Source organism: Hydra vulgaris, chromosome 14, assembly GCF_038396675.1.
Source record: "Hydra vulgaris chromosome 14, alternate assembly HydraT2T_AEP".
Classification (NCBI taxonomy): domain Eukaryota; kingdom Metazoa; phylum Cnidaria; class Hydrozoa; order Anthoathecata; family Hydridae; genus Hydra; species Hydra vulgaris.
Window position 1 is genome coordinate 14,909,137 of NC_088933.1, and position 16,678 is coordinate 14,925,814.

A 16,678-nucleotide genomic window follows, 5' to 3' on the forward strand; every position below is an offset into this window, starting at 1 on the left:
TTCTAGATCATAATACTCGTTTTAAGACATTCCATACTGCGCAATCTTGAACTAAATTACTAAAAAAAGCCGCGATGATTGTTAATTCAAGTTATAAATTTTAATAGAGGTATAATTTCATTTTATTGAAAACTTTGTTAAGAAATTGAATACAAAAAGTATATTTAAAAATTTCATTTTAAGATCTGAACCAAATTTACATGATATATTAGTATATACTTTATCCATTTATTTTAAATAATATATTATGTAGTTTGAATATGATATATTTTTAAAATTGAATAAAAATATATTTTTAACTTAAATAGTTTCACGAAAAATTTTTGCATAGGCAATTATATTAAGGCTTTGTTGATAAAAATGTTTCGAGCTGAATATACTACATATGAAAAATCTCTTCGAATAATTTACGTGCTTTTGTGCTGGCAACAGATCCAGGCAGTTTATAAACTAATTCTTGAAAGAAATTATATAAAACTTGTATTTGCTTTGGATATTCAAGATTAAAAACGAAAAAAGACTTGAAGAGATAGTCAAAGGCAACAGAAACTTTCGAAGGTTTTACTATAATTGCTTTTCCATCACACACAACGAAAAAAGACAATCCACACGACAAAATGAAAGGTTGTTGTCTTGCATTTGAGTGATTAAAAAATATTTCAAGAGTCTCGCCATCCTAAAAAAGTTTGATAAAAATTTTATGTTTGAAGTAAATCGAACAAATATTTAAAATAACAAGATATAGCAGATTGAACAGTAGTTAGTATAATTGAATTTTATACTTATTAAAAACAATATACTATTGGTATATTAATTATTATATAAGAAACTATTGAGATTTAAAAATAAATCTTACCTTTAGTTCTTCAATTAGGAAAACCATTGCTGCACTTGCTGAAACACGATATTTTTCCATAGTTGGCAAGAGATAAACAAGGGCCTTTAACGATTTTAGTACTAATGCATCTAAACAAAATTATAAATTACACAGATAAAAACAAGATTTTATAAATATAACTCTTTCGTTTGAGATTTTCTGAAAATTATTTACCTGTATTGCTATTCCCTTCTGTATCTGTATCGCCTATACATGTCATTGCATTTGCCAGTCAGCTTGCAGTATGCAACTATTTGTTTAGAAATTTTTGTTTCCAATAAAACTGAACATTTTCTACATAATTTTGATTAATGAATTTGAATTCATTATCTAACTGAATAGTACAAACAAATGCTACATTTTTTTTTTATATATAATGCAAAAATTTAACTTAAAAACTACACCTATAAAAAAAAATTTCTAGCAAAGAATGAAATTTTTACCAACAATGGAGTGTCCAAAAATCTTGGAAATTCCTCAAGTATCATACTAGCTGTTGGCGAATCATTTTGGATCCATATTTGCCTGCATAAACGTGATTTGTTCATAAGTTCTACTATCTCATTTTTATTTCGGTCTGTATAAATAAGATGCATCAATTTTATCTTTATTAGTTCATATTCTTCGTTGTTTATTTGCATTGAGCCATCTCCAACAGCAAAAAACTCATTACCTAACAATAAAAAAATATTACAAAACAAATAATATTTTTAAAGAACACATAAAATATAAAACTATAAAAATAATATTTATACCTTATTATGTTAAAGTTGTATAAAACCTGTTTTACGTCCTTCCCTATTCGTAGGGGGAGTTTTGCAATTTTAAAAAAATGGCATTAACATGAGCATTAAAATGTTATGTGTTTAACTGTTAACGTGTGTTAAAACTTTTAATTTATTTTAAAATATTATATGTATCAATACAATTTTGTTATGAATTTATTGTTAATAAATGCTTTATAAAGTTATCAAATGTTAAAAAGTGTTTTTTATAAATTATCTAGAAAATTAAAATTATTCAATAAAAAAATTATAACTCTCCAATATAATTGTTCAACAAAAAAAAAATTAAAAAATTAACATACTCTTTTTATTGCGAGAACTGTATTTTTTTATATCTGCTGGATAACGACGATAAATTTCTCTAAAACGATTAGTCAGAAAACCCTTTGATGTACCTGGACAGTAGTATAATTCCTATTTTGTAAAATACATATCTGTATTTAGAAGACAATAAAAAAACTTATCAAAATTAATCATATAACATTAAGTTTTGTGAACTAAGTAGTAAACAAACAAATGTTAATGGAAGATTTCTTTTTTAAAGTTTTGCTTAATTTAAGTACAAGTTATCACCACATTGAATTTTAATAAATACTGCAAGGGTAATTTGTTGAGACATAAAAGTTAGAATGAGGTCATGTAAACCTGGCGCAGTGATTGTGTTTTTCCTTAAATATAGGTTTCACATACTAGGTTCCATAATAATAGTATAGACTACTACATAATTGAAAAAAACAAAAAAACTTACATGTCCATTTCCGCTTCGACATGCCCTAAACTTAAAAGTTGAAACAATACTTTTTGCCATGGCTAATTGATGCTCTGGTGGAGGATAGCTGTAGAAGTTATTAAAGTTTAATTTAAATATATACAAATATATAGTTAATTCATAAATGTTATTAGCTATCAATTATGTAATTATATTATATACATTTACATATATTATTATGTTACTTATTTAATTATGTAATTATGTCAATTATAATAGATTAAATTAACTACATGATATAATTAACATACATAATGGTACATAAATAATTTATTAACGTAATTACATAAACATGTATTATAATTATATATACTTATGAATACTATTATAAAACTTACTTTCCGTAGCAATCAATTAAGTATGAGCAAGCTACTTTAACAAGAAGACGATGCAAGCGATCATCCATTACAGTCTTCTGTGCCTCAATAACGATACTACTTTTTAAAGGGTGATTTTTTATTGCATCCATTATTGACACAATCTAATAGATGATTTTTTAGTTTTATAAAGCTGTATAAAAAACTAAATTACATAGAATCTTCTAGCAACCATATTTAATTTTTATTCAAAAACTCAGATGAAATATTAATAAAACCTGAAAATTTAAAAAAATATGTAAAAAATATATTTAAATGAAATTAAATACAATAAACATAGATAAAATATAAATAAAGTTAAAATATAAATAAAGTTAAAATATAATAAAATAATAAAAAAGTATGCACCATCTTTTTTGAACCGCTTGATTTGTTACGTACAACAGGAGTTACCACAGATGTTTCTATAGTATATCATAGAGTAACTCATGTACCTAACTGTTACTATTTGCATGTCACATCAATAAAAAAATGACAAAAAAATACAATTTTTTTTATTAAAAATAAATTGAATTAACATACCAATCAGTCCCCCTCTTTGTGATTGAACAGACTTAGATTTTGAACTTGCTAAAGCTGCTTCTAATTACCGTCTCTTAAGAAGAGGTAGCACATTAGACAGATCTGTTTTAACGTTCAAAAACAACAAATCTTCTATTGAACTAGCACCTAGCTCTACCAGAAGTGGTAAGAGACTATCAATATCTTCCACTGGAAGAGCTTTACTTAAGAAGTTATTAGTTTCATCCATTATTATAAAAAACCTTTATTAAAAGTAAGAAAATTAATAAACATCATCAATGTTTGAACAAAAATTGCTTATTTAGAACAACATTATCAAAAATTATCTTAAATAACAAGATGCCACTAAGATTTAAAAGTTTAGCCTTTTAAATTAAAAAAAAAACTATTGCTCATAATTTAAAAAATATATATATATTTTCCATGAGTTTTCTAAAAAAATCCCTGGGTTTTTCAGGTTTTGCCATAAGTTATTTCCAGCTATTCCAGGTTTTTCAGATTGAATGGTAACCCTGAATAAACACAAAAATATTTCAAAATGAATTCATAATTAAGAAAAAAAAGAAGGTAAATATTTCATTATGATAATTTTGTTTCATCAATAATAAAATCAAATCAATAACAAAAATTAAAAATTATTGTAATATATCCAGGTTAATATATTCATGTCTTGTTATAACAAAACTTTCTTCAGAATACTTTCTGAAGCCAGTTGACAATGACAGTACATGAGAATCAAATAAATTGTTTATTGTAACAACTTTATATTTAGATGTTTTACATACATTATAGCCAGCAATATGAGCATCATAGTGTTTAGTAAAATAAATTTCAACTATAAATGTGCATTCATTTTCACAGACAAGTAGATACAGAATCTTTCCAAAACGTGGGAGACTAAGTTTGGTTATCCCTAAAACTACAATAAAGTCTGGCATGTACTTTACACCATCTTTGATAACATAATTTGCACAAAAACATTCTTCATATTGTGGAATTTCACTAAAAACAGATATTGGCAATGGTAAGCAAGCAGACATAATTTCAAGACCAGGACCTACTTCTATACTAAGTATACTTGCAAAATTTGACAAATTGTAATTATAATTGTTGACGCCATGCAATACTTTTGCAAACATTTTTAAAGTTGTGCAAAATGTGTTATTGCTCCTTTGCAGGGGCATGTTTTCCTTCAAATTCCATACACCAATAACTTGGAGAAGGTCCCAGTTGTAACATTTTTGTAGGATAATGAATAAGAAAATGTTGTTTTGGAATAACAGTATGTTTACAGAAAATATTTCTGTAAACATATTGTGATGAACGCTAATCATCTCTGTTTAATAAGTTATTAAATGAACAGTCAATTTTGGAGCAAAGACTATTCCACATATTTCCATTAGTAATTGAATTAAATGAAAATACTGGTTATCAGTTTCTACAACATCACCACGCAACAAACAAAAAAACCTTCCTAAACACCAACTTTGTGTTGCATTTATACCTAACCTTTTGTCTTTAACGGGTGATGCGGAAGTTATCGGACAAAACAAAAAAGTCAATAACTTATTTATAAATAAAAAAACAAACTACTGTTATATTTTTTTTAAATAAAGCATTTATCTTTTAATTTTAATAATTTTTTATGTTAAAAAACACCACCATCTGCAATTGATCTCAATTTTGCTCTGACGCCTTTAATATGCAACTGTAAAAAGTTTAAATCAATTTCTTGCAGTTTTAGTTTAATGCGATCAATCAAAACCTGCTATGTTGAAGCTTGCCAATCTCCCTCGTAAACCTTCTGTGCCAAATGTCCCCAAAAATTTTCAATTGGTCGCGCTTCAGGCACATATGGGGGATTGGATTCTTTATCAACGTAATAGACATATTGGTCCATCCAATTTAGAGAATCTTTAGAATAATGAGAACTTGCTAAATCTGGCCAAAATAAATAGTTACAGTCTCCATGATACTTGTGAATAAATCGAAGAAGTCGTTTTTCTAAACATTCATTAATATAGATTGATGAATTGATCGCTACAGCCTTGGAAGTGCGAAACAATGGCTCGGACATACCACGGTCAGATATGGCTATCCACATTAATAATTTCTTTGGAAATTTCTCTTTTCCTATAAAACAAACACCTTCTGGACATGTCTTTTTGTTGTTTGTGTAGTATCCAGAATTTCCAGGCATGTTGTCCCCTGCAAAACAAAAGTATTTTTCGTCATCGATGACTAGAAGCGATTTTGTGTTATAGAGTTTGTTAACTAGTTTCCTACTTTTTTTCTTTGCCTTTATTTGTTGTTCTATAGTGTATTTTGGAGTCTTTTCACGTTTTCTATATTTAATATTCATTTTTTTAACTGACGATTAATTGTCGATTGATTTACACCGAATTTAATAGCTATTTTTCTCTGACTGACCCATTTTCGATTGTTGACAAGTCTCATTAATTCGGCTTTCTTTTCTCTAGTCCAGGATGTCGGACGACCAGGGTGCTTTCTATCAGAAAGCGATTGAACAGTTTCAAGTCTTTTTAGGTTATCATATATTGTACTTCGAGCAAATCCTTCTTTTTCAAAATGATTTACGATTATTAGGTTTATTTACAAAAAACATTTTTAGTCGCTTTCGAAAAGATTCTCGTTCAGCTGCATTTAACCTCATTTTAAATAATTGTGTTTCAAATATTAAAGTTTATATTTTATAGAACGTTTATGCCTACGCATAAAACCACAAAAACTAATTATTATGCTCAAATAATGAAATTAGGATTTGTCCGATAACTTCCGCATCACCCATTAGAAACAAGTTTTTCACGTGTTATTGGCAATGGCCTATTTTTTTTATCAATGCCAAAATAAAAGGTTTGCAGTCGGCCATTGAATTCGTCAATAGTCAACAGGCAATGAATTAGTAATAAGCGATGAAGAACAATTTTTAATTCATACTGTAAACAACCTTCAAGTATATCATGCATTGAATCTGGGCAAATGTTCTCAGGAACAGAAAAATACTGAAGCTCTGACAAGGGATTTTGTTTATATACACCAGACAATTTATTACTATCAGCATCACCAAAAAGTGCTTGATAATCTGCAATGTGATGTTCCTTAGTTCTTAAGTCTAAATCTTCTTCATAAAAAGTGTGTTGCATTTGTTCTTTTGTTGTATAGCAGTAATGGCAGCTCTTATTAGCATTAAAGTTTGAACTAAATCCAAAAAATTGGTGCAATTCAAGATTGTCCCCAGACCACAAAACTACTGCACCATATATGCAAACGTAACTTCCGTTTATATACAATTTAACTCCTTTCTCTAGAACTACCAAGTCCTTTATTAATCATTTTAAAAGTTTTTCATATCCATACTTTGCAACATCAGCTGCAAAACAATAATTTACTGGATATATGTTGGCCAATTTAGAGCATCTCTTTGTGTTAACATTTTTTATGGAAAAATAAACAGCACAAACTTTGTGAACTTTAGTTTTTCAACCTAAAGGGTTTACTGTTTCAAAATCATCACAGTATAGTTGCAGCTGAAGAGCAACTGGATGTTTTTGATATAATGGGTGATTTTTATATTGTTCTGCATCCCTATAACAAGTTAATTTATTTAATTTTGTATAAATGTTATTATCTATTTTATCAACTGTGTGCTTAGAAATCACCATAGAAAAAGTTTTTAGTATAGGAATATACTGCATAGTTTCATGTACATAACTTATCACATTACTTCTAGAAATTTTATGACGCATTTCAGATCTGAACCCAACAGTTTTTTTAATAGGTACAACCATCCCTTTTTGTTGTAATTGTTTTCTTTGCAAGCATGTAGATGTAATTAAACTACATTTTACACAATCACATTCAATGTTGTTTAAGACATTGTTTACTCTACTAGCGACTGTTTCTTCAATGTGCATTGTTTTTTGTACACTTTTAATTACAGTGGATAAAATATTTTGAATACTTTTACCTACATACTGAATTACAACTTCACTTGTGTTACGGCATCTGAGAGTCATTAAAACATCTATAATCATTTCTTTTATCTTTTCCCCATTTAATGCACTTGAACAAATATTATGAATGAAATCTTTATTAATATGTGCTGATGTATAATTTATGATAATAACCTTGCTGATCTATTTGCTCACCATAGCTTTCCACAGGAGAAATATTTATACTTTCATATTCCAGACAAGGATCACTTGGATGCTTTCTATATAAATGAATTTTAAGGGCATGGACACTGTCATATGTTCTGCAACAACCACCTTGTCTGCAAGGAATTTTACAAATTTGTGTTGAAGAAATACCATGGCGATAATGAAAATGTTTCAAAAGATCACTTACTGTCTCCAATGATACTAAAACGGACTCACAAAATACACAAAAATAACCCATTTTTTATAGTTAATATTGATGAAGATATTGTAAGTAATTAAATACAAACTAAAAATTATAAATCTTATTTCGAAAAAGCAGTATTGTAAATTTAAAAAATCTGTTATATGAAAATAATACAAATTCCATGAGGTTTTACGCACGCGTATCTTGAGACTTCTTTAACACAAGACTTGTGTCAGCAAGAAAATAGCAAAATATTTTAGCTTCCAGGAAACGCATGCGCTTTTAAATCATATTTTTTTAATTTAACACAAAGTTGTGTTAAATGAAAGCAACACAAGATGAAGTGTTGCTTTTCAACATAAGGTTTTTTACAGTGTATATGTATATATATATATATATATATATATATATATATATATATATATATATATATATATATATATATATATATATATATATATACATATATATATATATATATATATATATATATATATATATATATATATATATATATATATATATATATATATATATGTATATATATATCTATATCTATATTCTATATTTATATATATATATATATATGTGTGTGTGTGTGTGTGTGTGTGTGTGTGTGTGTGTGTGTGTGTGTGTGTGTGTGTGTGTGTGTGTGTGTGTGTGTGTCTTAAGTTTACGGTATGATGCGTATATTAAAGATTTTAGTCCAAATTTGAAAGTCCAAAAGTAAAACTGTAATACGTAAAAAAAAAAGTAAAACTATTTTCTCTTTTAATTAGTTTCAGTTTTTTTTTATATCAATTTACCATATTCATATCATATATCAATAATATAACTGATATATGGTATGAATATTCTCAGAAAACAATGAGTTTTGATTAAAAAAAATGAAATAAGAACTCGGTTGATGTCAGATTTCAATAATCATACGTAATCAAATTTTTATGTATATGTTCATATGCCATTCATTAATAGCGCGAAGGTTATCTAAACTTATCATTTGTGTAAAAAAGTGTTAAAATGGCCTTATTAAGTATTATAAACGGTGGGCTAATTTGTGTCGGCATAACATTTGCTATATTGTCGATCACAGGAAACTATTGGTTATTGGGTTCTTCTTCGCCCAGAGGATTATGGTTTAATTGTACTAATGGTTGTGAAAAAATACATAACAAAAAAGGTATTGTTTTTCAAACAAAAATTTTTAAATTTTCAACTCTTTTCCATAAATATTTAGGTGCTCTTTACAAGTAAAAAATGATACCTATGGTACTTATGATCAGGATTTGTCTTTATTCCTTTTTTATGAAGACAAGTTAGTTAATGCATAAAAGTTATATTATAATATACAATATATAATTTTTACCAATATACAATATAATAATAGTTACAACATATATAATTTTTACCAAAATACACAAAATACGACTTTTTATTAGGAAAAGATAAATCAAAATGTTACAAGGTAACAAATAAAGAGAAAGAAAAAAATCTAAATTTAAGACTATAAAAATATTCAAAATTTTCAACGCAATTTTTTTTAATTGTGAAATAACAAATAAAAAGTGAAATAACAAATTGTCAGGAAAAATGAAATAAATATATAAATAAAAACAATAATAAATAAAAACAATAAATAAAATCAAATATAAATAAAATAAATAAAAACAAATTTGCACATTATATTACTTGCAATAAATTTATACGTTATAACTTTTCTATTGAAAATACAAAATAAAAGATTTCAAAATAGAAAAAAATAAAATGTCGATCAAACTCTTTAAAATAAAAATAAAAAATGATGTTAATTAATTTAGATTAAATACTAATTAAACCAAACCAAAATAAATAGGAAGCTTGGGTAAGGAGCTTATATGGAGAATTTCTACATATAAAAAAATTTTTTAAGAATAATTCAACCAAAGCCACACTATGTTTAAAAAGATAAACTTTGAAAAGTTTATCTATACCAACTAGATATCTTCAGAAGAAGATTACGCATTACGTCACCAGCATTTGCTTCAATATTGCTTTGAATGGACCGTTCCCTCTATAGAAAAAAACCGCAATGCATTTTGGTCTTTGTATTCACCGAAAATAAACAAATCTGTGATAAAGCTTTTTAAAATAAACAGTCAAGTAATTTAATTTAAAAAGACTTTTCAAAATGATTTCAAATGATACAATGTCTTGTGATAAACTAATAACTCATTCTATTAAAGAAAATATTACTGTTGAGTCAACAACAACAACAAAATACCGCGGTGGCATAACTTGTTGTGTTCCATTATGCAACAATAATTCGCTCAAAAACAAAAACTTATCGTTTTACATCATCCCAAAAGAAAGTAATTTGAGAAAAAAATGGCTATCTTTAATTAGTAGGAAAAACTTTGTTCCTCCTACTTCTCATTGGGTTTGTTCAGTCCACTTTACAGGAGGAAAAAAGACTTATATGAACAACTGTCCATCTTTACTGTCAAAACAAGTTAAAGACAACATAAAAAAACCCAGAATCACAGTAAATAGTTCGATTGGATATAAAAGAAAAATAGACGAAATTGAAAACGACAAAAATGATGTTATTTTTTCATTTGAAGAAACCGAGTCTGAAAAGTTAAAAAAAGAAATTATTATCCTTAAGGACAAACTGAACATTATAAAAACTAAAAAGAAAGAAATGAAAAATATTATTATGAACCAAAATCACACTATCAATCAATTAAAATTTACAGTTGACAGATTTAAACATAATCAAGCCCACTTTAAATTTTACACTGGCTTTGAATCATACAATCTATTTAAAGTTTTACTAGAATATTTAGAACCTGCTGCAAGCAAACTTATATATTGGGGGTCAAATACAAACATTGAAAATATAACAGACTTTAATTACAATAAAAAGGGAAGAGGACGCATAATGAGTTCAGAGTCTGAATTGTTTTTAGTTTTAACAAGATTTCGACGTGGCCTTTTGGTTGAAGACATGGCACTGCACTTTGACATATCCTCAAGTCATGTTAGTAGAATCATAGTGACATGGACTGATTTTTTGCATTCTCAAATGCGTATGCTACCAATTTGGGCAACAAAACAAACTGTAAAAGAAACAATGCCAAAATGTTTTAAAGAAAAATATGAATCAACAAGGGTAATCTTAGACTGCACTGAACTGTTTATCGAAATCCCTACATCTTTTCGAAGCCAGTCTGCAACTTTTTCTAATTATAAACATAAAAATACAGCAAAAGGATTTATTGGAATAGCACCAAATGGAGCCATAACTTTTGTTTCTGATTTATACTGTGGTCGTTTTTTGGACAAACAAATTACTAAAGATTGTGGCATATACAACCTGCTTGAACCAGGAGACAGTGTAATGGCAGATAGAGGTTTTGATATTGCTGATGATTTACCGGAAAACGTTTTATTAAATATACCACCATTTCTAAATGGAAAAGCTCAACTCAGTCTAGAAGATGAGAATGAAACTAGAAAAATTGCTGCTGTTTGTATTCATGTAGAAAGAGCAATACAGCGAATAAAAAATTATCACATTTTACAAACACCATTTAAATTGTCTATGGCACCAGAAATTAATAAAACTTGGATAGTTTGTTGTTATCTAGCAAACTTTTTGCCACAACTTGTTTCAGATAAATAAAATGTTTGTAAAAAATAGAAAAACAGTTAATCTAAACTGCAAATATATTTTCTTGCATAAACTCAAAGTAAAATTTAGTTAATTTTGGTTAAGTTTTTTCCAATTGCTCTTTAAGAAATTTAATACTCTCGATAAAAACATTTTTTTCAGTATAAACTATAAAATCTAGTTCTGTGACCTCTAATAATGCCATAACACCTTGACATTGATAAAAATAAACATGATTTTGTTTAAGCATTGTTTTACCATCAACAACAGAAAGAAAAAATATTTAATCTAGGCAAGCTTCAGCTATAGTTAAATCTTTTTTTGAATAAGGACATTTGATTTCAACAGCCCTTATTTTTTCATTTACAAATACAATGCAATCAGGGCATGTACCGAGCCAAGGCCATTTTGGGTTTATGATAAACCCACATTTCGTTACTGATACGTTTTTTATATTTTCATACTTTTTTATTGCGGTGTTTTTATTTATTTTACCCCAATTACAAGCTTTGTTGCAAGAGCTTTTTTTATTGTTTTTCAAAATTCTATTCAAAATAGAGGCAGGAAATATACTTTTTTGTCTATTAATAACAAAACCAAAGTTTGAAGATGTCAAGCGTTTTTTTCTTTCTTCAAGCCATAAACTTATAGATTGTGATAAAGTAGCTTGTTCCAAAGTCTTTATTTTCTCTTTTGATAGAACTAAATATTTTGAAATAAACATCAATTGAGTTTCATCAAATTCAAATGAATCACTGAATTCTACTTCAAATCCATTAACTATGTTATCAACAAGATTAAACATGGCATCAGAATTTAAATAGAGTTCTTTTAAATTTAGCTGATATTCAGATATTGATGTTTCATAGTAAAACGTGGAATGATAATTGTTTCCTTTTAAAAGATTTCCAAATGCTATTCCTTCTCCTAGATTATATAAACTATCAGACAGTTTTTTAATTTTTTTATCGCTTTTATGTATGCAGATGATACAAACCTATTCCTTTCTAACTATGATATCGCTGAACTTTTTAAAACAATGAACGAAGAACTCAGACATATATCTAATTGGTTTAAGTGTAATAAGTTAACCTTAAATATTAATAAAACAAAATGGGTTTTATTTCATTAGATTACAAAAAAACGATTTCTCCCTACAAATTTACCTCAAATTTTTATCGATCAAAAGGAAATCAAAAGAGTTTCTGTTACAAAATTTTTAGGTGTTTATCTTGATGAAAATATTACTTGGAATCACCATATTGATTATATAAGCACAAAAATTTCTAAAAGCATGGGGATCCTATATAAATTACGAATCTATCTCGATAAGAAAGTCTTAATACAACTTTATTACTCATTTATACATAGTTATTTAAATTATGCTAATATTGCTTGGGGATGTACTGAAAAAAGTAAGTTGCAACGTCTTTATCTCCGTCAGAAACGCGCAATCCGTATAATCAATTTTGCAAATCGCTTCTCTCATTCGAAGCATTATTTTATGGAAATGAGAATTTTGAATATATACGAGTTAAATGTATTTAATACTTTATGTTTTGTATATATGTGGATAAATAACTTATCCGTAGCCGTTTTCAAAGATCTTTTTTCTCTTAAACCAATCAGTAAATATGCTTTGAGAAATAATAACTTTTTAAATGAACCTTTTTGTCAAACAAACTTTAACCAATTTTGTTTTACCTATCAAGCGCCACACCTTTGGAATAAACTTGTTTTGCCGAATTTTAATTTTGAAGTACCTATTACTTTTTGCCTTTTTAAAAAAAAACTGAAAAATCTCATTCTTTCATTAGATAATATTTTGAGTTATTATTAGTAGTAAAAGTTAAAAATATTTTTTGGTCTACTTTTTTATTGTTTATATACATGTTTACGTTTATAGAATTTTATTCCTTCTAATTTTATTTATTGTTCATATACTTTTTACTTTTTAACTTCCACATTGGTTTACTCTTGTATACAATTCTGATGACAAGATCATCTTGATCTTTCTTCAGATCAGATTATTTATCTTGTAGTTTTGTAAAAGTTTATTAACTTTTCTTTTTATCTCATCTTTGTTAAATGCTTATTTGAGGTTCTGACGACAAGATCCTTGTGATCTTCTTTCAGATACCTTGTTTATATTTGTTATTTTTTATCATTGTAAGTTTATATTATTATTTTTACTATTTTTTATTTTAAGCTGTACAACGATTAACAAATGTAAACCAAATAAAAAAAAAAAAAAAAAAAAAAAAATACAAAGACCAAAATGTTTTGGTCTTTGTATTTTTGGTGTAGCAAATGTGATAATGATCCAAAGTAAAAATAAAATAGTTGACTAACTACAATAAAAATTAAAATTACTGCAACTTATATTTAAAAAGGCTACTTATACTTATATACTCCTTTTTATTTTCTTTGGTGCCCCAAAAGACTTTTTTTTGAGCCCGTGGCGACGCCCTCCTTAGTTACTTAGTTAATTTTACAATAAAACAACATTTAAAAATTAGTTTTCATTATTTGTGACGTTAAGTTTGTGAGACCTTATTAGTATTTATTTAGCGGCCTAACTTATGAGATGGTAAGAAAGTTCGGTCAAAGTAGATGTTTTCATTTTAAACTAAATATTGAGTACTAGTTTATTTTTCATTTTTTTATTTTTACAATATCAATTATCAATATAATTTTCTGTATGTTTCAGGAAAATTTTTTTTTATTTACGCGTAATAAACAAAGGTTTAAAGCTTAAGTGACCAAACTTAGGCGGTTTTACGGTACATATGAATTATATAATATGAAGTAAAAATAACTAAAAACCAAAATAAAATAAAATAAATCCTTGTATGGATAAAACTCTTATAAAATGTTCACAAAATAAACAAAAACTTTATAATAAATTTTTATAAAACGGAACTGAAGAGAATGAAAAAAGTTACAAAAAATATAAGTGCTTTTACAAAAATCTTCTCAAGAAAGTTAAAAAAAACTATTATAGTAAAGAAATTACAAAAAACAAATTCAATGTAAAAAAACATGGGATGTAATTAACGATAGAACGGGAAGAAAGAAAATTAAATACGGCTATACTACCTCAAAGAATCCATTGCAAATTATTGTCCATTACAAATCTCGAATGAATTAATTACTTTACAAACATTGGCCCTAACCTTGCTAATAAAGTTATAAGTACACCAAATTTTTTTTCAAAAATATTTCAAATCTTTATATGGCACGATACTACAAGATCGCAACTTTTTTCGTAAAGAGTATGAAATTGCTTTTTCTTTTTTAAAAAAGAATAAATTACCTGGCTTTGATGACGTTTCTAGTAATACCGTTATTTCAAACAAAAGCTACATCTCAAGACTTTTGTTCCATATTATAAAACTTTAAAATATGGGATTTTTCTTGAAGCACTAAAGTTAGCAAAAGTATATCCAATTTAAAAAAATAATGATCTGAAATCTCTAACTATAGAACTGTATAAGTAATTTCTGTAAATTCAAAAATATTTGAACCTGTAATTTGTAATAGAATATATAACCATTTTAATGAAAATAATTTAATTTTCACAAAACAGTTTAGTTATCGGAAAAACCATTCAACAGAACAGGCAATAATTGAAATAGTAGACCAAATTACTACAGGATTTGAAATATTAGCTTCACTCTAGGATTATTTGTTGACCTATCAAAAGCATTTAATATGGTTGATCGCCATATTCTTTTAAAAAAAAAAACACTACGATGTGATAAATAAAATCTCTTATTGGCTAAAAAGCTACCTCAATTAAAGAAAACATGATCTTATGAGTAAGGAAACAGAACAACTTAGAATTTTATGTGGAGTTCCACAGGGGTCAGTTCTTGCTCTGTTGCTTTTCTTGATTTCTGTAAATGATTTATATAATGAATCAGCAAAGCTTAACTCAATAATGTTCGCTGACAACTGAAATCTCTTTCTTTTAAACATTAATCAACTGTATTTTGATATTAATTTTGATTTAAAGAATAACAATGAATGGTTTAAGGCTAATAAACTTTCACTCAATGTGTAAAAAACAAAGTATACTTTATTTTATAAAAAATCACAAGATAAAAAACTTCCTATGAAATTACCTGATTTGATTTTTAATGATACACTAATTAGTAACAATGGTTCAATGAAATTCTTAGGAACTCTTATTGATGAAAATTTATCATGGCTTTCCCATATAAATTATAATCAATCAAAAATTAGTACAACAGCTGGTTTGATGTACAACAAAACTTAAAAAAATATTTTCTCTACAAAAACATGCATGCAGACTTATATATAAGAAAAAGAAGTATGAACATTCAAATCCAGTAATGGAAGATATGCAAATGATGAATATATATGAAGTTATTACATACGAATGTAACAACAGCTTGATTCCAAAAAACTTTCAAAAAAGGACTACTTTCCACCAGTTAAGAAAATGGTAAAAAGTGACCTCAGATTATTATTTTTTTACCTTTAATTATTTAAAACTTTGCTAACAGATAAAAGTTATTTTTAAGGATGGTAAGAAATTACTAAATTCAGTTAGAAGTTTTTTGCTAAAACTATTCAACTGAGACACTGCAGATATGCATGGATTTAATAAAAAAAAGAACTCTAAGTCAAATCATATTATTGCAGATCATTTTAACATACCAAGAAAAGCAATAGTTAAAGAGCATTAAACATTTGATGAGACCAGGTAAGAAGACTGTATTTTTTAGACTTGAAAAAAAGTTGTTTATTTTATACATTAACTTTTGATTTTCGATTTTCAATTTACTCTAAGAGGTTTGAGATTAATAGTAAAATGCTTCTATAACAAAATAAATAAAAAAGTTAAACAGTAAATTGTAAAAATGGATATGAAACCTGGAATCATAGATTGTTTTGATAAAAATGTAACAGTAGTAAGTGTCATGGCAAAGTTTTTGATATTTAAAAATAGCCCATGAAAAAAAAGTATTTTAACACGTGAGGATAGATAGTTTGAGAAATAACCCTAAAATATAGATCGAAAGAGGGATCTTCTCAGTCCTAGATTTTTAAATAGTGAAAAATACGAATAAAAATCAATACACAACATTGAATTCAAAGTCATTCGTGACTAAAGTTTGTTTATTTATAATATAGAAGATTATTATTTATAACATAAAACATTATCCTATATCAGGATATCCTATATTGTTTGTTTTTATCGTGGAAGTTGGTTTGAATTTTTTTTCAACAATTATTTATTTAAAAAAATTTAACTTAATTCATAAATATTGAAAGAAGCCTATGATACTTGGTTTGTAGATT

General features: G+C 26.6%; 1 protein-coding gene and 1 long non-coding RNA gene across 5 annotated transcripts in view; one reads left to right on the top strand and one right to left on the bottom strand.

Moving 5' to 3' along the window:
* Positions 1-16,678, top strand: part of LOC136090556 (uncharacterized) — a 24,111-nt gene continuing 7,433 nt past the window's right edge. The window contains exon 1 of one of the 2 annotated variants that reach the window (XR_010643510.1): positions 1-109. This is a non-coding gene — a long non-coding RNA (uncharacterized LOC136090556). Of the gene's footprint in view, positions 110-8,658; positions 8,876-16,678 lie in introns of those variants that run through there. The other variant, XR_010643511.1, reaches the window with a different exon arrangement.
* LOC136090555 (uncharacterized) lies at positions 99-4,867 on the bottom strand. 3 transcript variants are annotated; one of them, XM_065817342.1, is made up of 10 exons: positions 4,116-4,867; positions 3,331-3,842; positions 3,157-3,212; positions 2,770-2,912; positions 2,411-2,498; positions 1,965-2,076; positions 1,321-1,550; positions 1,052-1,171; positions 857-966; positions 99-676 (listed from the first exon to the last, which is right to left on the bottom strand). In XM_065817342.1, exons 3-8 carry the CDS (start codon positions 3,157-3,159, stop codon positions 1,136-1,138), a joined length of 612 nt encoding a protein of 203 aa, XP_065673414.1. In that variant the 5' UTR covers positions 3,160-3,212; positions 3,331-3,842; positions 4,116-4,867; the 3' UTR covers positions 99-676; positions 857-966; positions 1,052-1,135. The 3 variants fall into 3 exon arrangements, with proteins under 3 accessions (XP_065673414.1, XP_065673412.1, XP_065673413.1); XM_065817340.1 differs by having other exon boundaries at positions 1,052-1,211; XM_065817341.1 differs by lacking the exon at positions 3,157-3,212 and having other exon boundaries at positions 1,052-1,211.

Coding starts and splice junctions, on each gene's coding strand:
- LOC136090555 (XM_065817340.1), bottom strand. Junction 2,077..2,410: donor GTCGAAGCGGAAATGGACAT/GTAAGTTTTTTT, acceptor TTTACAAAATAG/GAATTATACTACTGTCCAGG. Junction 1,212..1,320: donor TTTTGGACACTCCATTGTTG/GTAAAAATTTCA, acceptor TGTACTATTCAG/TTAGATAATGAATTCAAATT.